Source organism: Numida meleagris, chromosome 5 (genome assembly GCF_002078875.1).
Source record: "Numida meleagris isolate 19003 breed g44 Domestic line chromosome 5, NumMel1.0, whole genome shotgun sequence".
In the NCBI taxonomy this organism is placed as follows: Eukaryota; Metazoa; Chordata; class Aves; order Galliformes; family Numididae; genus Numida; species Numida meleagris.
In genome coordinates, this window is record NC_034413.1 from 19,744,359 (window position 1) to 19,770,915 (window position 26,557).

The 26,557-nt window shown below is 40.3% G+C and overlaps 1 protein-coding gene and 1 long non-coding RNA gene across 5 annotated transcripts; one reads left to right on the top strand and one right to left on the bottom strand.

The window, feature by feature from the left end:
- Window positions 51–18,194, top strand: LOC110400679. 2 transcript variants are annotated; one of them, XR_002440025.1, is made up of 5 exons: window positions 51–557; window positions 1,035–1,090; window positions 6,614–6,694; window positions 14,011–14,150; window positions 16,541–18,194. It is a non-coding gene; the product is annotated as an uncharacterized LOC110400679 (long non-coding RNA). The 2 variants fall into 2 exon arrangements; XR_002440024.1 differs by having other exon boundaries at window positions 51–286.
- On the bottom strand, window positions 6,710–22,489 carry MYOZ1 (myozenin 1). Of its 3 annotated transcripts, XM_021400783.1 has the most exons (6): window positions 22,123–22,489; window positions 19,932–20,033; window positions 18,208–18,389; window positions 9,692–9,926; window positions 8,419–8,575; window positions 7,330–7,561 (listed from the first exon to the last, which is right to left on the bottom strand). In XM_021400783.1, exons 2-6 carry the CDS (start codon window positions 20,005–20,007, stop codon window positions 7,330–7,332), a joined length of 882 nt encoding a protein of 293 aa, XP_021256458.1. In that variant the 5' UTR covers window positions 20,008–20,033; window positions 22,123–22,489. The 3 variants fall into 3 exon arrangements, with proteins under 3 accessions (XP_021256460.1, XP_021256459.1, XP_021256458.1); XM_021400785.1 differs by lacking the exon at window positions 19,932–20,033 and having other exon boundaries at window positions 6,710–7,561; window positions 22,123–22,488; XM_021400784.1 differs by lacking the exon at window positions 22,123–22,489 and having other exon boundaries at window positions 6,710–7,561; window positions 19,932–20,007.

Genomic DNA, 26,557 nt, shown 5'->3' on the forward strand with positions numbered 1-26,557 from the left:
TCTGACCGCGGCGCTGCCCGGCCGGCTTCTCGTTCCCTCGGCTCGTGGCAGCGCCTCCTGCTCTCTGGGCCGCGTTTCTCAGGGCAGGGCGGCCTAACCTAGCGTCCCCTCAGAAGTAGCGGGAGATCCTCAGCTTGTGAGCTAACTCCCTCGTTGGGAAGGAGCCCTACAGCTGTCCCCACAGGAATCAGAAGCCAGGCTGTAGGTAGCAGTGGTTCCGTGTGCCTGTGGAGTGGCTGAACCCCGGGAAGCCGTGTCACTGCCGAGGTGGCTGTGCTCTGGGCAGGTGCGGGCCTGTCCTGGTTGTTAGTCAAAGCAGCTTATCGTAGTGCTCTAAGCCGGCGCAGTGGAGCTTGCTGGATAGAGCTGCCTGGATATAAATGTCTTCTTTTTGCCAGAGGCAAATTAATGTGCTTGCAGAGCGTGTGTAATTCCTAACGATTGCAAAGTATGGTATGAGCACTGTGGGATATGACTATAGCTAAAGGGAACAGGCCAACACGGTCACATCTGCCAGAAGTTTGCATGTAATTCACATCAGAGCTCGGCTTACTCAGGTTAGAGCCATAGCATTACATGTTCAACACCATCCATTTGGGTAATGTAAGCATAAATTAGATCTGTAAGAATTTGAATCACTTCTTGAATAAATTTGTGTTTTGATTTTCTGAATGTGTAATACTAGTATTAAGCTCTCATTCCTTGGACTGCATTAGCTGCACTTTGTACTATGTAGTTTTCCTCTTACCAGTGCAGCGTACTGGTAAAATATTGGCTCTCAGGTAGAAGTAGTTTTGGTGTTGCTCAGGAAACAAATTTCAAGCTCATTGGAGCAAACAGCTGCTTTCCTATCAATTTGGGATTGTGCATATAAAGATAGACTGAAGATGACTGGGGGGAATGCCCTTACCTTGAACAGTTGATACCTCCCTGCTAGTATTAAACAACCTGGATAAACAGTATAATTCATTTATCTGACACTAACATGAAGATGTGAGGGCTAAAACACTTTCCTTTGTGCCCTTGTATTTCAGTGTTCCCAAGGTCTCAGAGATACTGTAACAATCCCTGGAGGCATGCCACCATTTCTGTAAGTTGTGAAAGAAGTTCTTTTTAACCAGCTGTTGAGCTTTGTTTAACATAAAAGAAATGAGTTGGTGCCAGTGTTCTTTATCCAAAAGAAGTATTTTTATATGCCAGGATTACCAACTTCTGATAATTCAGGCGTATCTTCAATAGTATACCTGATGTGTAAGATATGCCCGGAACACTGGAACTACCTTTTGTTCTGCTCAGGGTGAACACAGCATACTAGAACAGTATGTATAGGTGTCTGCTCAACTACTATTTTCTTCAGTGAATAATAGACTGTGCTGCTGCTGCTGCTGCTGTGACATTTCTATCACTACTAAAATAATGCGAAAATTATTTGTGCATCTGGATGGATACTTATTTAGTTGTTGTGATTTCCTACTCCGTTTCAGTCTGTTACTTCGGGAATCAAGCCAACCATATTGGGAGAGAGAGCAAATAAAGAAGGCCTCAACCCTCTCCTGGGGACCAGAGATAATTAAGAGAAACATTTAGAGAGAGTAGGTATAATGAAGCCCTGAATCCATGTTAGCTTCAAGCCCATTACAATATGACTGTTTTTATAATAGAATATGGAAGTAATTATTCATCTGATTCGTTCATCCAGGCACTGTGGAGTTAGACTAAAGCACTCTTCAGTGTAATTGAATTTGTACAGCATCTGTGAGCAAGGAGTTCCTGTGCAATATGGCCCATAGTTTGTCCTTAGGCTGGTCAGCAGAAAGTTCTTCATTTTTTTTTGTTCCTTATCCTTCCAGGGACTACTTTGTTTTTCCTGTGGTGAGTAATATATAATGAGATTGGTGCTTAAGGCAGGCACTTCCCCTGGTAAGAAAGGGAGGTCTACAGAGTCCTTATTTGCCCTTTCTATGGTGGGATGTTTTGCAGAAAATGCTTTGCAGTACAAACAGAGTTGCTTATTGGATAGCCTTTTTCAGTGCTCTTAGTGCCCTCCTTATACTGTTTCTTCTCCCCAGCTCCAAATGCAGGGACCAGGAGTGAAACAGCAGTGCTGCCCTTGCTCATGTCTGAGCCGGAGAAGAGTTGAGACATTTGTCAGCCTTTCGTAATATTGTCATGTCTTCCCTGTCCAGATTTCCAATAAATAAATGTTTCCAGTAAGCCCTGTTAGAAGAGGAAAGAAGAACTATTTTGGTTTGGCACTAAGGAAAGAATTTATAACCATAAATTAATCTCTATTTTATGCATTTATTTGTTCACTGTAGACTTTGGAAAATATTCATTATAACTCTGGCTGTAACTATACCTCTAATGTTTTCCTGTTTTTAAAGGGCAGTGGTCATTATCTGCCATTTTTTTCTGTGCCAGTTCTATCTGAAAGTAGATCCCATGGAATTTTCTTTAAATGAAAAACAGACTTCTGAAACTACAAATCTTTGCACAGTTTTGTTACTGTTAATCAGAAAGTGAGAACAAAAAGAAAAAGAGCTTGCAGGTTTTCTTTTAAAAAGTTGGAAAATGTACATTACGAGTTTTGATATAAAATATGATGGCTGCACCGAAGGTAATGCCTCCTATTTTATTATGTTGGCCCACAACATCAGAGGCAGATGTTGGTGGTACGGCAGTAGAGGTTGAACCTTTCCACCAGCATTGTTACATTTTGTTGCTGTGAGACAGATGGCAGCAGAGGGGCAGTCTGACAAAATTGTGTCTAACATGGAAGTGCCTATGAAGCAAAGGCATGTCATCAAATTCCTCCACGCAGCAAAAATGGCACCCACTGACGTTCAGTGACACTTGTTGAATGTTTATGGAAACCAAACAGTGGATGTGAGCACACTGAAGCAGTGGGTGGTGCATTTCTGCAGTGGCGGTAGCAACATGAAAGACAAGCCATGTTCCAGATTGCCATGCAGGCTTGTAAAATACATAGCTAATTGTGGTGACTATGCTGAAAAGTCATGTTTTGTAGTTGAGAGTTTACTCTATCAAATAGTGTTATTGTCCTTTTTGTATCTGTTGTAGTTTCCACAGAAATAAATTGGAGGCATCACTTTCGGAATGACCTTTGTAAGTGATCTTTCCAAAATATTTAATCAAAAATTTAAATGAGAGCTTATATTTGAGATTTTTTTTTAAGCTGAGAGTGGTTCAGGTTACCTTTAGGAGCATTCCTTTGGAGAGTTTTATGTAGTCCTCTCCCCTTTGCTGCATGTGTTAGCACAGTGTATATCAAAGCAAGAACTTAGACTCATTAGAGTATCATTTAAGCTGTACTGCAAGCAGAAGGTGATCATCAGGGAGAAGATAACAATTCCTGTGATAAATACATAGAGAGTAAGAGGTGTAGCAGAGGCACAGCTAATTAATTACACTAGCTGAAGATACTTTTACTAGTAGATATTTGATGCCATAAATATAATTAAATGTCTTGAATCCCACATACTCAGCAGTTTACAAAAGTTGTAAGGTTCCACAAAATCTGACTTCTGCATGCATCTGCAAATTTGGTTATCTGTGGTCCTGGTCAGGCACATCTCCAAGACAGATCGAGCAACTTGTTTGGACTGGTCTGTAAGCTGCAATTGGAGGACTTTGGCATAGATGAAATTGCATATAAACATATTAATGTGCTCTGAGCTAGCAGTCTGGCTTGCAAACTTGTCTGATACGTATCCACAAGGAGTTAGCATACAAGCTGCCGTTGATGGGCAGCTGTGAACCCCGTAAGTTGCCAGAGAAGTGATCACACCAGCTTGCTGTGCCAAGGAGCAGTCCTTAGGATGTGGGATGTTTGCCAGATGGCCACACCTGTGGTGGCCAGTCTTCTGTGGAAAAGAACATAAACTTTTGTCAGGACAAGCTAAGTAGGAGAAAAAAAAAGTCTTTAGTGCAATGAACGTTCAAGCTTTGCACCGGGAGACAGTACTCCGTGTGTGGAGGCTAGGGCCATGTATAAACGTCTTTTGTCCATAACGGAACAATTGGTTTTGAGCTCTGTCTGATGCCAGCCCTGCTGTAGAAGAGGTGTGAATATATAAAATGTATACATACACTTCGTATATATGCAAAATGAGTATGAAACATGCTGTGTGTACTTAAAGGTAAAACGAATTCATTTTATGTGTTCACAGTATGAAAAAAGAAAAAAGCCAGGCAAGACAAAGTCATATTCTACTAATGGCTAGAAACTGTTCTAAAATTTATTTCTGAGAGTCACTAAGCCTAATGACAAAGCCATCTCCTCTAAATGCTCTGTCAATAGCAACATAAAATGTAATTCCCAAGCGTTAGTTGTATGAATTGTGTCCTCTTCACCACTAATGATGAGTTGCTCATGTGAGGCAGCCTATGATGAGATGCAAAGCCTTTGGTTAGGGAATATGCTGCAGTCAAGTGGAAGATTTTCTGCACAACACAGAAAAGCATACCAACTGTGCCACTACCTGCCTTACAGTTTATACCATCAGGTATAAACAGGATTTTAAAACACATGAATACGTATTTATGGATAGTAATATTGACATTTGTTAAACTCCTTTCTCTCATGTTAAAAGTAGGGACTACTTTTTTACATGTTTTCAGTATGACTTGGATTTTTCATCATACAAGTTGCACTACATGAAGAAAGCATTTCAGAACTTGGAAACAAGAAGATAATGCTCCTAGAAATGATACTGTAAATAACTAAACATGCCAGAACATTTTGTTCTAAATTAAAAATCTGAATGTCAGAAAATTCTATCCAATCTTTCTTTTCACGGTTCAGCCCCTCTCTGTTAAATTCTTTTTTGGCTGCTGTTCCACGGAGTATAAGTTTAATGCCTAATACATCCTCTCCAAGGGGACCGTATCCTGCCTTTGCAAGAGGATGGGCACAATAATTTATTAGGTCCTTTTTTTATCTGTGGCTGCTGTGGTCCTGCTTTGAAGAAGATGAATGAGTTTCCATTTCACAGCTTCTAGTTTGTGGGGGGAATCCAGTGTAATTAAATCTTAGAAAATCCTCTTATTCCCAATATAAATAAGTATCTGACAGAGGCGATTCCCCTGAGTCTACATCATACTCCAAGGAAGACAAAGAGCAGAAGCAGCTACTAACATTCTCTTAAATATTTGATCATTTTGGACAAACTTCTGCCCTGATTACATTTGCTGCAAGCCTCATTGAAATTAACTGAGTTGTGCCAATGATTTTTGAGACAGAATTTGGATTACTGATTCTTCTCACCTTTAACATTAGATTGGATAATGATTCAAGTAGCACATATATTAAACTATGTAAACAGCAAGATAGTAGTTGTCTGATTTGTTCTACAAAATGTAATGTTAGATTTCCCATTTTGTACTAGGAGCAAAAGCACATAAATCCCACTTAAAAGGATTTGAGGTTGAAAGTGTACTGGCAAAAGAAGAGCTATATGCCTCATTAAGCCGATTCACCAAAACTGATGGATCCTTTTGGCTTACGAGTATGAATATTAGTAATAATAGCAATGTTAGTGATAATTTGTAATTATACAATACTAATTCGAAGAATGCTGCAACTTCTTATCCCCATTTAGGGCTTGGAATGATGAGGCACACAGACAAAAATTCTTGTCCAACAGTATATTACGAACCAGAGAGAGTTTTGGGAGTCTATCTAGACCTTCAACCTACTGGTGATGTTGCCCCCTTGTAGAAAGTGTATTGAAAATACACTGCCATAGAGCACTATGCTATTTCTGCAATTCTTACCTTTCCCTGCATTTTTATTTAGTCTTTTCAACTCAAACTTCAAGTATTACTTAAGGTCAAAAAAGACAACCTTTTTCATTTTTGGTGTAATCTTCTTCAGAGGATATAAATATGACCTTACTGTTTTTAAATTTATTCACTAAACTGAGTTCTAAATACGTCTTAATTGTTAAATAAGACATATAATAAATTTCAGCAGAATGTTTAGGAAACTATTCATTCACTTCTGCAACTTGATGTTGTTAGCACAATTTTTAAGAAATCTCCGTGTAGCCGTGGCAGTAGCCCTTTAGAGGAGAGTAATAAAGCCAACCTTGTAGCTATACAAACAATAAAAAGCATATACTATTATAGAGATTTCTCATCGAGGAGGAAAACTCCTCGATGAGAAATAGTTCAGTGGAAACTGTACCTGCAAACAAGTTGTCTAGCCCTGTTTGTAAGAGGAAATGTTGATCTGAAGAATTCAGTGGGGCAAGGGACTGCAAACCAGTCTCTGTGCAGGCTGAGCCAGGATACAGTGTTGAAAGTGCTCTGTGTGTCATGTGTTACAAGTGCAAACGTCCATGAAACAAAGCATTTATGAAGACAAGCAATGTTCTTCATTTGTTTTTCACAGCATCTGGCTTTCTTCCTGTTTGCGTTGCATTGATACAATTGTTACAAGACATTGAATCAATTCTGAGGCAGCGTATTTGAATAAGTGTTGCTCTGTGGTGGCTGTCAAAGTATTTCTGTTGTAATAGAGACTTCTTATTACTTGATTTGTAACTGTAGAAAAGTAATCCCACTTGGAAGTGCCTCTGTTCCCTTCCAGCCCATTGCCTTCTTGTTCTGTCTACGTGAAGAAAACGGATCTATTGCTCGTGTTATACTTTGGAGAACTGGGGAATTTCAGGTAACACTGAAATACTTTAATCTGTCTGTTACATCGAGAGACTTAGTTGCTATTTTATCTCTGTTTCTGTTATGGTTACTTGTATCATTTCCTCTCAAATGCATCATTCCTCACAAGGAGTCTCAAGGTCTTCATCCAACTCACTTTGATGTATACCTAAGTGCCTTGATCTGTACCTGCCTATCTTATGATTGTCCCAAATCTTTCTTCTCATGCTAACAGCATCGTTGTGAGACTGAATCTTTTGTTACTGCTAATCCTCAAATTGATTCAGCAGCATTTTTAAAGAGAAAAAGCAGGGTTTTTTTTATTTCATCTTCGTGTTTTATTACTTGTGAATATATGACAAATTTATTATGAAGCAGACAGGCAGCATTTAGCATTGCTAAACAGAAAACAAATTCGTAATTTTGCCGTTTTATACCCTGGTGAATAAAAAACTCCTTTCCCTCAAACTGTTTCTGATATGGATTAACACAACAGCAAATGTTAAGTTTAGAAGTCACCAGGAACTTGGGGTTACAGGCAAAAAAGAAGAGAGGACTCAGAGGACTAGAGTTGCAATTTTCAGCTCCTTACTACCAACTTGCAAATAGAAAGGGCTAAGAAAAAAGAAAGACTTTGGGGGTAGGGATTTACAGCTCTTCTGTTTCACCGCTTCTTGGCACATTGATGTCAGTATGGTACTCAGAGGACTCTCCTGAAGGCATCCAAGGTATTGGGGTTCTGTTGAAGGAGGGTCTGTTTCTGAAATTTTGATTATATAACACAATAGACTCTGGAAGCAAAGGGCAAATATCAAACTGAGGCACTTTGAAGGTCATCCGTTTGGCTGCTTTCTCATAACCCCCATATGGCATGGCAGTCCTGGCAGAGGAGAAACAATGGAGTTAGTGCACAGAACATAGGTAAACAATGGGATTTAGAAAGTAAATAATTAAATATATTGAGATAGTAAATTTTACCATTGTTGCAGTTAACTATCAAATCCTACCCAAGAGCATACATATCAATTGTCTATGTGCTAAAAAAGATTTAAAAATTAAAACAAAAGCAAAACAACAGCAACAACAACAACAGGAAACAAATCCTCTCTGCTCCTGTGCACTTCTTTAACCCCTGCTGCACAAGCCTCTGTAAAACCATAAGCTTTCACATCTGATGATATCCCTCACATTTTGGAGGCAAAGGCTGTGTTATTGCAGAAAGGGCTGGATTTGGTATTTCCTAGGTACCGATGTTCTAGAGCTACAAAAGTAAGTGCAAAACAGATAGCTTAACAGAAGATTGTTGCTGCACTAGAAATGTCTGTTAAACTTTCAACTCTTACCAGAAGCAGCAGGAAGATCCTGATTCTTATCTGAAGTACTGGCAAGTGTATGGCTTCTGATATTGAGTATTTTTTCCTGAACTCTTGAACTTTAAATAGCTACAGTAATAAGCAGTGGCATGCCAAATTTGAGAAGAAAGAAAGGGAAATAGGATTAAAGTCTTCTTATCCCGCTACCTAGGTCCATAAGCTGAATTAAAATCTCTAGTTCTTAATGTATCTTCTCTTTATAGGCCTCCAAACTTTTCATCCATGGGAGACTGCAATAAGCAAAATGACATGCAACTAATACCAATTTACATTGCACAACACAGGATAGCTATGACCAAAACTATTGTGGTGTTTTTTTTTTTTCACTCAAAGTAAATGGAATTCCATATCCCAGAAGACTTACCTGTTAAAAGACTTGTAATGGGGAAAATCAGCTTTGGGACTGTATGACAGTAAATCAATGGTCAATTGACATTTGTCCTCAGGGCTAATACCCATTGCTCGTTCCCAGGGGGAGATGTAAGTTTTAAACAGAGTTTTTTTGCCTCCTGACTTTCCATCTGTAAACGATGAAAGTAAAACCATCTCATTAGATGATAAGTATTCCAAATACCACAACTTTCATGCTGTTGAGCATCTATCTTGCCATTGAAGCTGAGACACCTAGAATGTATGGTTAGATTTCTCTAACTATGGGCTACTGTCATCCTTATCTACAAAATGAGATGTATCACAGTTTAAGAGCCACTCACCCAGGAACTTGTTTTAAAGCTAGATTTTCATTGCTCCTTCTGATTGCTCAAACCTCTCATCTCTTCCACTACTTCAGGGAAAATTCTTAGGAAAGGCAAAATGCTACCTAATTTCACAGATTTCTTTTTCAAAGAGATTTTTAAAAAGCCAATTTTGATATAAAACGGGCATTCTTCCAGAATGTAAATTGAGAGCCTTGGATTTTACAAGTCACTCAGAGTAGTTGGTTCTTTATGGTACCTATTCACAGTTCCCAAGCAAATTTGCTTTTTGTTGTTAAAATGCCATTGGAACTGTGAAAATAGTTTCTTCACCTGCTGATTTTCATGCAAGGGATTTGATTCTGGAGGCTTCTGGACAAACTCAATGGAAGATAAAATTACACCAGGACTAAAATCAGTGTAAGATACTCTGCCTTATAAAGATATTGCTTTAAGTGATGATCAGTAGATGACATTTAGAAATATTGCTCTTTCTTTCTTAATATTATCCAAAATGTGATGTTCATTCAGGTGAAAACTTAAATTTGAAATTAGGATTGATATACTCAAGTCTGATGTGTCAGGTCAGACTACTGAGCTAAAAAGCTACTCCTACTGCCTCCAGTAGTGTCCAGTGTGAAACCCTTCAAAGGAAAGGTGAGAGCTTATGCTTTACTGGCATACTGCCATACCAACCTTAAAAACTCAGGATTTTTCCATCACTTCTTTGGTTCAATCAATGCAGGTATTTGTGCTTTTTGCTTGTGAACAAGCAACATGGAAACACTCAATCAAAACTCTCAAGTTAAGACAGTTCAACTTTTTAAACTTTGCTGTGCAGCTTAGCTTGTAAGAACACAGGTTTTAGTCAAATTCATTTACTTGTCTGGCACAAGCTCTGAGAGCTTTATCTATTTCTTGCTCTTGCAGAGATCTACTTGCCTTTCTCAGTACCATGACCTCCTTCTCCACCACTTCCAGCAGATTCTTCTGCATGCTCCCCTTCGCTGTCCCCAGGACCTCCTTTGCTTCCAGGCCTAGGATGTACGGTGGAATAGTGCTGCTTACTGGAGCCATGATGCCCTGCTGTCACTCCTCCTACCATCCGCCCATGGCCATAACCGTCAGCATTTTCTCCGTAATGCCCTCCTGGTGGGATGAACTTCTGAAAGTGATCCTAGGGCAAGAGAAAAGAGAGTAGAATTCCATGTTACAGGACACTGTCCACTCACATCTGCAGGATTTGGTCCCAGAATGTGAACCCCTGACTCCTTGGGTTGTAACCAGCCTTGTCCTGATTACAAAACCAATGGCAGAACTTTGTATAAGGTATTCTCTCCATTCAATTTAGAATCAGTTTTAGAACAGCAACAAGGGCAACTGAAGGACACTTCTAAATGAGCATCTCATAGTTATTTTATATGAACAAGGTGGGAATAGAGGGTTCTGTGTACTGTCCCCAGCAGTGATCTGTATGAAATGCAGGAGAAGGAAATAACAGCTTTTGCCAGAGCAAGTGAAAGTCCAAACAGAGATGCTGTTCAAGCTGTGGGAAAGCAAAACTGACAATAAATAGAAATTGTTTCATGTGGTAGCTAAGCATTAGAAAGCACAACAGCAGCAGGATACCTATGACAATATAAAAGCCTGACAGATAACTGCCAGTATGGCTGTTTTCCATATATATGAAAGTCTGCATGGGGAGGTATGTATACATTGAGATTTACACTAAAGAGATAGAAGCCTGGTTTATGTCTTTTCTGTTGGAGTAGGGGATAGGCTACAAGTACACAAATATAACAGAAATAAAGCTGAAGGTTATTGAATCTGTCATTCCTCATGCTGCAGTTCTGCTTGTGCAAATTCCTCACAGGCAGTCCTTGGCAGGCAAGACCGCTGATCTTAGAGCTCCCAAAGGGTTAAGTTTTTCTCATGGCTCTTACACCTAGTACAGTTTAGCAAAAAGCAGCTTTCCAGGCTGTAAACAGGCTTCCAAGGCAAGCTGTTCGGACAGCTAAAAATAGATGAGAAGTAAAAACCTCACAAGGCTCTAAGGCAGAAGAATTATCTAACCCTCTGCTCCGTGCGTCTCCAGCAACAGTGTCCAGGGTTTCACAGCAGGTCACCAGGCTGCAACCCAGGCAGGGAGCCAGCTGCAGGCTGAAGTGGCTGAGCTGGTGCCCCCAGGGCCTTTAGGGACTGTCCGTCCTTCTCCTAGCTGTAGGGAATTCCCTTTTTAGGAACAGTGGAGATAATGTTCCCCTGAATGTCAGGAAGCACTGAGAAGGGAGAGGATTGTGAGCGTGAAGCTTAAGCTGTACACAGGATCTAGCAGGGCAATCTGTTCAATTATGCCTGGTAGCTATGTAACTGTAAAAAGGCAAGCTGAAACAAGGATTTTTTTTGAGGGGTAGGGGTCAGAATGAGGTCACTCCCACAAGCTTAATAGATATGGAAGATTAGTGCTTCTACTGGTATGCTAAGTAATTTCAAAGCAGGATTTTCCTTCAGGTTTCACCCATGCTGCATGCCCTTCCTCAGAATTAAATGCTTATTTTTCTTCTCTTGTGCCAACTTACATTCACTTTCCTGGGGAAAAAAAAAAGAAGAGAGAGAGAGAGAAAAAAAAGAAAAAGAGAGAAAAGAGGGGGAAATAATGGTCACAAAGCATTAGGAGCATAAGGATAACCTGAACTACAGTAAAATGAGCTGATTTGAGTTTGTGCACAACAGCAGTATTTGGTGTGACCAGGAAGGGGCATCGTTGTCATCTTGCGTTATTTTAAATTGTAGTATTATCACTAAATAGGAGTGAAGTTTTTCTGAAACACAAAGTGCCTCAGGAAAGCCACAGTTAAATCCTACTTATCTGCAAATTAAATTAGTTTGATTGGTCTCAGCCTAGTTTGTAATTCTTCACTGACCCATTAGGAAAACATCCTGTGCTCAGGAGATGTATCCATTCAGATAGGAAAGACCCATTTTCCATGTAATACACCAACTCTACTCACCTACTAGAATAAATTGTTTTCTTTACTTTTGGCTACCACAATGGAATATGTCCACTCAAATTTACAGGAAAACCTTCTTTTTATACAACAGAAGGCAAAGGCGATCTGTCTTTTTGAAATCTTGAACCTTGCTGGCTTCAGACAAACTCACTCCATGACAGCAGAGCTCAGGAGCAGAGCCTCGACAGAGTCAAAGCTTGGTTAAGTGCAGCTTTGTCTCTAGCACTTGAAGCGTGTCTCTGGTCAGCGTGTTCAGAGTGAAATACGGCTTTCACCTGAGCGCAATGCATGGCTTGTGCCATTGGTAACAACTTGCATATTCAAGATGCATATTCACATCACAAAAGTCACCTCTCAGGGTTCACTGATCCTGTTGGTGGAAGTCCCAGGAGAAAAGCCCAACAGTGTCAACTGAGAAGGCTGATAACCCTCTTCACTTGGCTCTGGGCTCAGATCACAGTTCCTCTGTGTTATGGTATGGTCAGCTCTGTTTGGGTGTTGCTGGAGGCAGGAAACTGTCTCAGTCCTTAGGCATCCCTAAATTTGCTCTAAGAAAAGAACAGTTGTGGAAACTTTATGTGATGCACAGTCCCCTGGCTCGCCTAAACAATTTGGGTTCATGTCTTTGAAGTCCTTAGCACTAGCAGGATCCCAATTCTGCAGTGCCTGGATCAAGTTAATTCTGAATTCTCCAGGACTGCTGCATGTGTCTCATGAAAAATAGATGATGAAAGATGATCCAACTAACGGAGCTGAGATCTCTAAGTATCTCAATGCCCTGACGTCACTGCAGGCAGTCCCCAGGAGGAGACACCGTGTGCTTCCCGTCAATTCCTTGCTGTGCCCTAAAGAGAATGATTGAGGCCACCATATGTGTTTCTATTTCCGCCTCAGTGATAAGAGCTTCCCAAAGACTTGATGCCTATGTGGTTACTAACACTTCTGAAGTTACTGTGACCATGTCCTCTCAGTAGCAGCCACTCAAATGTTCCTTTATGGTAGGATGGCTAATTTAAAATTTGGACACTTGAATATGAGAGTAGGGATCACTGAATAAGACTGCCTGATGTTTTTTTTCAAAATATAAGGTAAATGGGTGTCCATCAGTCCTTAATTTGGTTTTGCACAGCCTTAAGCCCCCGATTCACTTTTTTAAAAAGGATGAATATAAAAAGTAAACTCAGCTGTTAAAGTATCTTAAGCTATTTTAATTTTTTAATCAATCTCCCTCAAGAGGCAGTTTAGTTGGTTCAGCTCCTGCTTTCTATTTTCAGCTCTATTTCTGACTTGTTTTTAACCTTATGCAAAGAATTTTTCAATTCAGTGTCTGATTTTACGCATCAAAATTATGATAATTTTAATCTAATGCTACAGAAAAAAAGATTATATCTTAATTATATATTTTATATCATCCTTTCTACATTTTCTTTGTGGATGAAAGAAATTGAGTTTGTGAATTTCTAAATTTCTGTCCAAACTTTTCTTACAGTGCTCCAGCAAACTGCTGTGGAGAAACAATGGCTCCTCCTCTCTGCCGTTCTGCTTTTTCCATGCCAGTTACTTCTTGAACAAGAAACCATCAGACTTCATGTTTGCTCTTACACAATTTGGGGCTTAATTGGGACCTCTAGGTCTTCCCTTTAGGTCCCTGCACCAATTCAATTCCAGCACAACAAGGCTCATTTTATTAGAAAAGTTACATCTCAACTGGCTCACTCTACGTCAGTCATACCCTGGGAGTTTTTCATATCTCAGCTTATCCAGTAAGATTTGTTCGAGGAGTTTAATATTCCCACCAGAACAGTCTTCTAGAAAGAGTGTTTTTCCTAATATTTTCACTTAAAACCTACCTCCAGTGATCTTCTTTGGCTTTCCACTAAGTACATATATTAAAGAGCAAACAGAGCCAACAGCTTATGCTTGTGCCATAAGCCAAGTAGCTGCATGATAGCTCTTCTGTTCCTCCACCCTTATAGTTTATTTCAAATATTATATAATATCTGGCCACTTCACATGTGAGATCTATGAGGCAGGCTGTTAGCGTATTTTTGTCTGCTGTGATGCACTGTTTTTGGCATTGTAACATAATCATTTCCATTTTCTACCTGGCACTTCTTCTTACTCCACTGGGTTCTTGTTAAGCTGCAAAAGAAATACAGGGTAACTTCTGTCATTATGCAGAAGAGCAGTAATCCAGTTCTTTAACCCTTTTTCAATCCTTGTGTTTTGCTTCATGTTTGGTATCTGAAGTGATCTGAAGAGACCTCCCGACTTGAGGTGCAGCAGAAACTACCTGCCCACACATGTTCAGCTTGTCTTCACACAGGCATTGCCAAGATGTGGGAACTGCCTTTACTGTAACTTATGGGTTGCACTGAGAATGTACCAAGGTGGGTTTTTATGTTTGTGGGTATTGTTGTTTTTTTTTTTTCTGATGTACTACTACTGATAATTGTCTACTCAGATACTGGTTATTCCACCATCCTAATGGTTCAAATTTAAGATATGGTAGGTAAAGCTGAAACAGAAAAAGAGGTAAATCACATATTTCTGTAAGACAGGTTTTCTGCATATAGCCCAAATCAGACCACAAATTTTGACTTGCAAACTATTTTTGAGGGGTCTCACAGGAGGAAAGACATCATAACAGCAACATCCAAAAAGCGTAACCATGGTTTTGTTTTCAAACATTTCCATCTAATGATAGCAGGAAAGTCTTTCACAAAGTTTCTGAAAACAGAGGTGGGACCTTGAGAAGAGTTAGGGTAAAAATGAATGGGGCTGCAGGGCTAAGAAATGTAGTTTCACATGATGTTGATGTATTTGAGGACAAATACATTAACATTATGAAGTAAAGAAAAGGTCTGTGAACTGCTGTTCTAATTCTGAACAGTAAAGAGCGATTTAGGAGACCCAGAGGTAGGACTGAGATTCCCTTCTGTCTCACTTTCATCTTTAAAATAATGAATGTAGCATTTCCTTCCTGTAGTGATTTGTCAGATGTATGGCAATTGGGCACACAGCTAGCTAGAATTTTGCAATGGTCTTTAGTAAATAACAAACTGCATCTTGCAACTCCACTATGAGGTAGATAATATCTTCTGAGACATAGAATGAGTCATAGTTCCTGCAACAGGGTGGCGCAGGGTGGGATAGGGAGAAGAAATCCTTCTGATTTAGTAGCCAGAGCCAGTCAGAGCTCCACATCTCCACTGTGGTACCAAACAGGGAGAACATGACATGAGCTCTCCCTGTTTGTCAGGATATCAGTGTGCTAAAAGTGTCAAACTCAGTTCTTGCTAAAAACTTCCCTATGTACTGCATATTTTCAAGAGAAGAGGCACAATGTTGAAGATTGCTACGCAGTAGGTAGTGCACTTCATTGAGCTCATGTTGGTAATGTTCAATCCTTTTGACTGTAGTATTAGCTACAGTTTGCCTTTAGCTGGATGCGTGGACATATAGCAGTGATAAGAGGGAGAGTGACACGTTCTCTTTTACATGGGCTATCTGACATTCATGCACATGCAATATATGTGTTTTCTCTGCTAGAAGAAAGGAGAGTGATCTGATTGCCCTGTGTGGTTGTTTGAGTGGATGAGGAAAAGGGGGTGGAGGATGGAAGCAGAAGAGTGGATCAATGACATGACCGCTGAGATCTTTTGCCTTGTGTGGAAGGTTTATGGCCACAGCACAGGCTGTTCTGGGACCCCTTATATGGTTTGGTTTTATTTTTAATAACCTTTGTCTTGTTTTTATGTTACATTACCTTGCTGTTAATTTTTTTTTTCTGGAGGGAAAGAAACGATCTGTACTCCATTCCAACCCTTTCTTGCTCTACTTTGCTAAGTGTTTCCTGAGAACTTTCTAAGACCGTTAAATCCATGATATTAAAAAAAAAAAAAAAAAAAAAACCACAAAAAAAAAAAAAAAAAAAAAAAAAAAAAACCAAAAAAAAAAAAAACAAAAAAAAACAAAAAAAACCAACCACCAGCTTTAAATCCCTTAACAGCCTTGAAGGCAAAATAACTTCTTTGGGACAAGTACCAAAGAGCATGAAAATCAACTGCGTGGGGAAATGACTGGAAGTAGTAGGAATTCTATACTCCGCCATTATCTTCCTCTTGCTGTTCCTTTTCACTTAAACCTTCTTTTTTTAAATCCTCCTTTGAGCAGAGCCAGGAGCAAGAAATGAAGGGACCAAATTGCCAAATTGCTAATCAAATATTGCAATGAAAAGGTTTTTTAGATGAATTGATTTGATGCAAAGGTCAGGCATTTTTGTGATGGCTTGGAAGATAACTGAGGCCACAGATCTGCTGTCTTTATCTAGCTGTCTGATATCAACCAATCCTCTGAGGGGATGGCTCTGTTGCTGAGATCACTCAAGTTTTCTTCTTGCTGCTCTGCCTGCCAGAAGAGGTACTAATTTGTGCTGGCTGTGGTGATTAGAACAGTTATCCACAGAGGCAGTGGATGCAGTCTGTCAGAGTCAGCATACAGGGCAGCCAGCAAATGGTAACAATTATGTTTGTGGTCCTACTAAAACGGCCTCAGGCGAGGGCAGTATGGCAGACTGAAGTCTTCCTGCACTGACCAACAGAGATGTGTTACTTGCTCCATGAGTGCAAAGAAAATACAGCTCTGAAAGCAATTCATAAAGGATTTTAAAGCAGAGTACAAGCTGGAGACCCTACCATTGTTCCTGTATAGCAAAGCCATGAAGAAAATCCTAGTCTTGTTAGGGTCTTGTCTAACTCCCAAATTCATTTCTCCACAGCAAATTTACTCAAAGAACGGGAGAGCATGGATGATCTTGCAGAATAAAGGTAGAGGTTCCCTACAGAAAAGGCACAGAATGGATGTCAGATGTGGGTGAATAAATTTACCGAAAAAAATAAAAACAGCTAACAGAAAATTAGCGATTATCATCAGCCTTTGTAATGTAAGTCTTGGATGGACCCAGTATCTCTGTTAACACTTCAGTGCCTCTGTTTTTGCATATCCAATTATGAGTTTGTTTGTCACAACTCACATTGTATACTCACATTGTATTTCTCTGATTGAAGACCCCTAAGTGACACCTTCAAATTTTTCCATGTCTAGACCTCAGTCTTTTTATTCCCTCACCTTATTTTCTCACTCCTCCTGCCATCCTCATTGCAGCAGTCCTCATGTTCTGACATAGAAACTTGGCCCTCAATACATTTTAGGAGCTCTGGAATTGCTGAGTATTTATAAAAACAGATTGCATTTCTCTAGGATTTCCATCTGCAGAGTCCAAAGTTCAACACACCATTCATTCTCACATCCTTTCTAAGAGAGAGCTGGTTGAACTGCCTAAGGCACAAAGAGGTGAAGAAACTGCCACAGTTCAGCAACATCAGATATTCTTGCTGTATCTCTGATCTGTCATCCCTCATCTGTAATCCAACCTACTGCTACAATTTTAATGACTTTTTTTTTCAGACATCCTTCCACATCCTGCTTCCCAAATTGTCAATTTTAGGAGTCGAATACAAAGATTTACTTGCTGCTTTTGAAAATATCAGAGAGCTAAAGAAGAGCTTATTTTTTTTTTTGGCAGAATGTTTTCTTCAGCTTGACTTTCACTGTTTTGCTCAAGTTTTTCAGGACTGGAAAACAGATGCCACAAAGGGATAAAACTACTCCACCAAATAAAGCTTAAAGAGCATCAGTAGCAGAGATGCTTCATCAAAATGTGTATGAATCTGAAATGTTTTCTATTTGTTTTACCAAACTCCTGACAATCATGTAAAAGTAGAGTTTCCTCTTGTAAAAGTTTCAATATCTTCAGAAGACTACTTCAGGCAAGTCAATGAAGAATGAAGTTCAAAGAATAAATGAAAGAACTAACTTATGAGGAGGGGGAAAAAGTATATCTGATAGGAAGACACAACAGAAAAAAAAACAACAGCTATATCTTCCAGCAAGTAAATGGAATAAATTGCAGTGTCATCTTAGAAATTCCTATCTGAATTTTCATTTATGGAACTTTGTGCAGAAATGAGAAGGGGACTGTGCCCAGTAGGAGGAATAAAATTGTATCCGAGGCTAAAGATAGAACCTCACCCACTGTTGCTGAAGTCAGACTTGACTGGATCACTTCCATCTTGCAAAGAGAAAAGGGGATGGGTACAACACCCTGTGCAGTTTTGAATGCCTGATAAACATACAGTCCTCCCTCATCACTCAGTATTGTGTTTTCCCATGCTGCTGTTTGCATGATACAAAACTATTCATGAAAGGAAACTAAAGCTGCTGCCTAAAGAAATGAAAACATTTGTGTTCATCTAATTTGTTGGGGTTTTTTTCTGCGCTCTTTTGCCATACACATAGAGATAGACAGAAAAGAGCTTGTGAACCTTCCATTCCCGTTCTCCCTCGATGCATGGAGCAGCTTTGCCATCTTAATTACCAACCTACCACAGAATTGTCGGTGAAGGCATCAGGGTTATTCTCATAAATGAACTTCTCCACTCGCAGCTGACGTAATTTGAACATCTTGGAACCTTTGTTAGTGAGGAGAGAAAGTTCTTCCAGCATCACATCTCTGGGGATGCTGATCTTCTTCCCCAGATTCAGCTTGGTCACCTCTTGCGGCATGACTACAAAACATAAAAATGGGACGTTTTAGGAAGTGCTCTACTCCAGGTCTCTCATACATTGCTTCCCAGCAGTACTGACTTCGAAGCAGCCAAATTCTCTTCTAAATTAACTTTTTAGGAAATAATCTATGCACTTTTTGTTTTCTATTGATGACATTTGGGATATAGTGGATTGCTATTGAAGTATAAGGGTAGAACTAGATGCATGTGTCCCACTTCTGTAGTACCTCAGTCAGTGCAGCAGGATTTTTTAGTGTTGCCTCAAAGGGCACTACTGGCTTGTCCGGTTTCTGCCCTGTACACACTACTCTTGAGTTAGGTGAGTGGCAGCCAGCATTTCAGGTAGTGCTATCTAATAACCAACAGAGACAACTCTGGCACGCTTTGGTTTAAACATTATCTTAAAACCATGGCAAGATTTAATGATGTTATTGTATCTTTTTGTTCATTTGTTTTAAGGGGAATTTTTTAAAAGCAAAGTGGTTGAACTTCTCTTCAAGACTTAACAGGCTGATTACTAGGTAAGTCTCTTTCCATGTAATTTCATACCACCAATTCTCTATCAAAGGAATGGATTCAAACATTTTCAGTATAAAAATCTTCCATAAATGCAGCTAGAGTTCTCCATCCAGAACCAAGCAACTTCTCTTATGTTGGTCTTTTTTCTTGTTTTCTTGTTGTTATTATTATTATTAAGAAAGGACTGAAACACTTATCCACCTCAGTTTCTCATTCACAGCAGAGAATAAATCTTCATCCTTAAACTGGTATAAAATTGGTATAAGTCCTTTCTTGTTTTAATAGACATTTTCTAGAGAATTTTTTTTTAGCAAGTCAGTTCTATATGACACAGTTTTCTAGGATGGGAGGACATGCCCCTTAAATGGAAACTGGATTACTTGCTTGTTTACTTCAGTACAGGATTAGGGAAAAACAGAAAAATAAATACATGTACCATAATACAGAAGTTTCTACAATCCTTCTGGGGACCAGAAGAAAGTGGCAGCACTGAATTACTACTTTTCTAAACCTCCCATGCTGTTAAAAGTGAAGAGATGATGAGGGATCACAGTCAGTTAAATGTCACCCTACCCAACACACATGTATTCTGTAGAAAGAAAAGTATCCCAAGTTACGTTCTTTCTGCTGTGTTCCCCCCACTGAGAGAAATTGTCTTTTTCCACAAATAAATGCTGGAATCAAAGGAATTCTCTCGCAAAGAGGAAAAAGAAATTAGAGTCAAAGATTCTAAGAGAGAGATTAACATGGAATATAAATAGGTACTGCAATATCAATGCCCAGAAAATATCATATTCTCTTTCAATTCACATAGGTACTGTGTATACAATGTGTTTAATAGGAAGTTACAAAACGTGATGTGGTTGAAAGCTCAGCTTCAGCAATATTTAGGGCTCTGCCTCCTGGTATGTTTGATGCGTATCTTGCCCTGGGTTTTCAGTCATGTAGAGTGTGAAATTTTGAAAGCTGAAATTCAGGTTGAGATCCAAACAATTCTCATGTGTGCAGTTTTGCATATCTTACCTTCGTGTGTCAGGTTCCCAATGAGTTTAGTGGGCTTTTTCCTTTTAAGAGGAGCAGGAGTCCCTGCAAGGGGCATTCCCACAAAGAGTTCTCTGCTTTGCTCTAAATACACAAGGAAATGGAGAATGAAACACTGGAAAGGTATCTCTTGCCTATCTTTTAGTTGCCATCTACAGTTAAGAGACACATGGTCTTCGTTTCACACACAGATTCTATTCTGTCCCATCCACATGAAGGAGCAGAATATCATGGTATTCTTTGGAGACATTGTATTAGGACACAAACTATAGCAACAGGTCACAGCAGAAGCATTGCAACAGTACCACATAAGAATTGCCATCCAAAGTAGACATTATAGTTGCAACATGGCAGTCTCCCAGCGCACAATGTGCCACAGTGGTACTCTGTTACGTTGTGCTGCAGTAACAAAGCATCAGTTTGAAAAATTGCTCTGTAGTAGCATGCTATAATATCATGCAGTTATCATTTGGAGGTTATATATGTTTTTGGATAAAGATGTTAAGTCTGTCCATGGGTTATCAGGGAGCATTTTGAATAATGTGCCAGTTTGGTTTGGATGTTCTGACAGTTTTATTATGATTAGAATACTCAGAAACCCTCTATACTACAAGTCCTGTGTAACAAACAAACACAAATCCCTATGTAATTCTGATTCATTGCAGAAGGGTTGGAGAAAGAAGGCATAGCCAAACCTATTAAAGCAAAACTTGTTTGTCCAAGTTGTTTGAAGTCAGTTGCACCTGTATCTTATGTATTGATCTTATCATGTATAATTTTGGAGGGGGGAGGAGAGGAACAGGGAAATTTCTTTTTCTACTGTTTTCCATCTTTGTCCCCAGATAAGATAAAAGATTTGTACTTTAAAGTCAGGGAAAGCTCAGAGAAAGCTCAGTAATTCCACTTCAGACAGCTTCTTACAGTTCCTCTTGGGGGTTATCACACATAACATAAGTAGGGCTAATGACTTGCCTTCACTTTAGCACTGTCTGTGCCCAAACAACAGCATACAGGGAGATGGATCCTCATATAATACAGTATGGTGGAAATATAAACAAGCAAAGATCCACTGGCTTCAGCAACTGAGTATAGTAACTGATCATCTCTGTCCTTGCAGCTTTACTTGCTTAAAACTTCAGAACTGAAGACACTGAACTATGAGTTATATTTATATAACTATATATATATATAGTTATATATATAAACTAGCAAGCAAACAAGTAGCTCCAGGAGTTTGTGCACTGCCCTTGTGCTCAAGACGTTTTTATCTTCCATGTATTTTGCAGTTTTATTCCACCATTCCTCCTTTTGCAACGTGATTTTCATGTGATAAGGTGTCAATAACAGCTGAAAGCAGCCCAGCCCTGTAAGCCAGCTCCAATCATACTGACAGATACTCTCTTGGATTATTTGTTTTCCTTTCTGATTTCCAAGCTTTTCTTTTAATTGAAATGCTGCCAGTGTAGTTCACATTGTAGAAGAGCCCACCCAGGCATATTCCCTAAGCAAATGTGAGCAGGTGCAGCCATAAAGCACGCGCTGCACATTCTCCTCGAGCAGGCAGACATCTGCTTGGCTATATAAAAGAAGGAGGTCTTATTTGACAGGAAAGGGGCAATACTGCCAAGAGACAGGGGATTGGAAGGTTATGGCCCATCTAATGGGTCACAAGACTGGCAAAACAGAGGGAAATCGTATGCATGCCCCAAATGTGGACTCCTTGGGGCAAGACAGGAAGGGCTGGCAGCATTAGGGAACTGTGCCCCTCCAGCACATTCATTCCCAAGGAACAGTGAGGGCAAGTCTGTCCCTTTCTGCTGTCCCCCACTGATCCATCAGGACTGAGGAGTGGAAAACCTACTACATGGAATGGATTTAGCACAGGGAAAAGTGCAGCAGTCTTCAGTATTGGCAAGGCCCAGATCCACACTGTGACTGCTGCGCTTCCTGCTACCCCACCAAGGGATGCTGCTGGAGCCTCAGCCCCCATCCTCCCTACTATCCCATACATAAAGCCAGGGCCACAGTTACTCTTTTCTCCCTTGAGCAATTGCTCTGTCTTCTCCTGCACAAGACTTTGCAGCACTCATTTTGATGTTTTTGCTGCAAACCAATCTACTTGTTACCCTCTCCAGCCCCTACTCTAAATTATTTTGTTTCCAGGTCAACTCACCTCAGGTTTGCAGTGCCACGCTCAGACCAGCTCATGCACCTGTCCCACAGCTCAGCAGTGGGCCGCTTCCTCCCAGCCTGTCTGTGGGTACTGCTGGGGAGGCTCGTCCAGCAGCCCCACTCACCCAGGGTGCCTCCTGGGTGCAGGAAAGCTCTGCCCAGCACAAAGTGCTGATGCAGAGTGCTGTGAATTTGACTCTTGAAGTCTGTTTGCACAGGCATCCTGAGGTTATTAATAGCTGACAGCTCAGAGTGCAGAGTCTCAGATAGCACTGCCACCAGCCCTGAGGAGAGGGGAAAGGAAAAGGTTGCTCCTTGGCTCTCCTGCAGTTCCTGCCTCAGTATTCAGGAAGACCAGGCACTCCATAGGTGCCTCACTCATTTTCTTCTGTTCAAATCAATATGCCATTCCTCTTCTTCCCTTCCTCCTATTACATATTAGTAATACGTTCTCAATATCCTGTTTCTCAGTAAGGCCTCAAAAAACCTCTCTGGGGTCTTGCTCTTCTTTACACACTTCTTCTGTCCCCTCCCCTCTCCATCATTAAACTCGGCCTCCCCTTGGGTCTCATATGTAACTTCTAAAATGCCAGGCATTCAAACAATGCCTCAGGAGGCATAGAAGTAAAATAGTCATATGCATGAAATGAGAAGTACTGCAAAATCTAGAAAGCTACTTAGAGACACTTAGGAAGTAGCTGTGCAATGTGAGTGGGAAACCCAGAAGAATCAAACAGCAAGGAAACTCATATCCTGATTCATGGCAGAAATCAGATTGGTTGCCTGCATGTTGTGTAGCTCTGGGCATGCAAATTATTCCTCTCCTTTAGCTCCTGCTTGCTCCTTCTGAGGTGACTCTACTTGTTCCCCCACATAGATTTGGGTTCCGCTTCTAGGATGGAGAGAATGTATCTCATTTTACTAGGTTACTGAAAGGTGTACATATCTTTCAGATTCCATGTAAAGCAGAAATCCTACAGAAAACATTGTCTCCTCCATTTCAAGTTGTCCACTTAATTATCCTAGAATCTAGTGTGGGAAAAAAACAGCACATAGAGTTGTTTGTAGTAGAAAGTCTTCAGCATGTAGAATTGCAAGCAAAATTGATATTGTTGGGATACATGTACTTTCTCTTCTTCTTTGCACAGCTGTTTCTTCATGCACCAAATGGGTATAAAACGTGATCAGCAAATTGAAAAGCACAAAGCTTTTTTAAGAAGACTGCTGTAACCTTTATCTGTGATTAGGAAGTAGAGATTTACAGGCACATCTGGCAATCTCCTAGCCTAAATTTTCCCGTTTTCCCCTCACTTGCATCCACATCACCAATGTGTGTACCTCACATTGTGCCTATAGCACAGCACTTATTCTTTTCCATTCACATCTGCAGTAACTCTTTGTTATAAGCTTCCCACTGTCCAAGCAAGTGCTGCACTCTTTACTGAAACCAGCAGATACACCAGAATGACACATGGGGGCCTATTTCCTTTTGATAATCAACTAAGAATGAATGTGATTTGTACTATGGGGCACAAAGCTGAGAAATGCAGCTACCACTATATGGCACCTTCTTGCAGCCACTGAGATGATGTTAACTCAGCCTTATCTCTACTTGCTTCCAGCAACTGTTTTCAGACCATTTTATAGCTGCTGCATTATTTTTCCAGTCATCTCCAGTGCTTTCATGAGCACAAATTACACTTGCAGGAGACCAGATTCCTCTATCTCCATCCCAAAAGGTGAGAGACAAGTGAGGTTAGGGGCAAGGCAAATAGGGTGAGATGTAGGAGATACGAGTGCAGCTGGAGCATACTGTACAGAGCCGGAGCCTTGAACACATACAGAATGTAAGAGAGGATTTATCCTATTAGTATGGCACCAGGATTTATAGGGTGATTTGGATAAAGCAGTCTTGTGTCTGACACTTACCCACCAAGGCACATCTTTAGCTGAGATTCTCACCTCCTACTCTGTCTTCAGATAAAATGATATGTCTCCATTTTCAGTTGCTAGGCTGAGATCTAAATCCTGCACCTTTCTCCTCTCTATGCAGTTTTCCTGGGAAACAGAAATATGTAGTTCAGTAGTCTAGAAACATCTTTGGTAGGCTTGGTAGAGACTGCACTCGTGGTCCGCCATGATGCCAAGTTCAGCAGTTTAGTGGCTTTTTCCACTGGTGATATTATTCCGATCTGATATCTCTGCCTTCAGTAATAGGATGAAAACAGCATAGATAATAAGTAGTGTAGGACTCTACTCAAGGATCAAAGTTTTACATCACTACAAGACTTGCTTGATGAGTTGCATGGGTGTTTTTTGATTCTCTTTTTGTTTGTTTTTCACTTGTGCTTTTGTTCATTTCTTTGTGCTGTTTTGTTGTTGGTTTTTTTTTTTTTTTTTTGCTTGGTTTTTTTTGTGTTTTTTTTTTTCCCATTCCTGGACTGTGGTGAGATTTGGGGACTAAATTCAGTACTTGCTTGAGTATGGAGTTTCCACTTAGGTCAGTGAGGATAGTACGTTTCCCACCTCCAGGACATTTCAGCACTTCAGGGAGGAGTTTTTAATCATACAAGGAACTGCCCATATGTCACTGTGGCCGCCTCCCTCTTTCCAAATATACCTTTCACTTAAGTGGCCTCGAGAACAGCCTGCACAAAGCATTGCTTTCTCTGAGAGATATATTCAACATTTATTTTTGCGCTGAGTTCCCATGTGCCTAATTTCAAATGATCTAACTTCTAATTGTTGACGTCTGTGAAATCATTTCAAGAGCAGCAGATGAGATCTGTCTCGTTAGGTAGTGCTAGATGGACATAAGTAGGAGCCAAGACAGAAGTCCTCAGCAGGGCTGTTTCCTGAGCAGATTTAGACTATGTGAAAGTCTGGTAAACAGAGTTTGTCTGACAAATAGCCTTCACTTTGTCTGGCAAATAGCCTTTACTGTTTTAACTTTCCAAATATACAGAGTGGCCTTGCTCCTTTTTCTCCCTGGGGGCCCATGACTAGTATACATTGGAAATATTCATAAGCAGCAGATTTCAATGTAATTTGATCTCTTCTGAGAAGAAGTTGCAAAACGCTCAGGTTGACTTTTGGGAGGGGTGTTTTTATTTTGAAAGATGTCTTTTTATGTTATTTGATAGTTTAAAATATTTAATATATGTTTAATCTCTTGCAATTTTACTCAGATATCACTTGTCAGTATTTTGTTGCAGTAACACAACAGGAGAAATAGTTAACACCAGTTCTCTCCTGCCACTATGTGGGCTTAATGCATGATGAGGTCTAGGGCTGGGACAGAAATATGTGATTTGATCACAATGCTGGAGTGGGCGTTGGAATAGCTGGTGTAGCCGTGGGGTGTTCCTTGCTGGGCAGGCTGTTTGCCTGCATGCTCCACGTGCTGCAACCCAGGAATGCCCTCCGTGGTGCAGTAGGACTCCCACTGCCAAAACTCTCTGGTATGAGGCTGGTTTTCTCCTCTGGCATGTGGAACTAAGAAATGCTGTATGTGATTGCCAAAACAGGATAGATTAGGAGGGAAGGATTTCCTAAGATTTTACACCCTCCAGATTGAACACCACATCAGGTGAATGCCAAAACTCCAGATAATTTAGAGAAGAACAGTGGCAACATCTAGTGGCCGCTGAAGCTATAGGTCTGTACTGACAGCAAATATGCTTACTCTTCACACATTCTGCATACGTGCCTGGCGTGCACTTTCATGGACACTTCTCCTTCCATCTAGTATGATTGTTTGGAGGTAGGTATCCCCACTAAGCACCTTACTACTTCTGGTTTTAAAATACTGAGTAGCACACTCAGTAGTTCATCCCTAGCCTTCTGCATAGCTGTTCAATAATTCTTTGGCTTTGCATTGGGCCAGTAAGCTCATAGGTGGCTCCCCCTCCACCTTTGAAAGTCTGTTTCTCTGGCTCCTTTTGACATGACCTGCTGTGAGAAGAAATGACTCTCACTTGAGAAGGTTGTAGAGGTTAACAGGGAATTTAATCAGAGCCTTGAACACAGCAACTGTCCTGCAATGTGTTAAACCATCTGGAATAGCTCATAATCCTACTATGTCAGCTTTATTAAGCAAAACAAGATGCAGTCCTAATCTGTAGCCTGTGCATCTGTAGACTTATTTCTTTGTGAACTGCACTTCTGGTTGGACTTGAAGCTCAGTTTGGTATCAGCAGACTTTTTTACTCATTTGTGTGTTTCCTATCCAGAAATCAATCACAAATATGCTGGATGGTCGCAAGATCCACCTCCAGACCACCGTGCAAGCAATTAATCTGATAGACATCCATAAAATGATACCTATACCAGAGCCCAGTCTGCAGTCTGATCCTACAGCTGACCCCAGCATCTCCTACAGTGCTCAAGAATTGCTACTTGTGAGTGACATACATCTAGGAAAGAAGGTCTGCTAA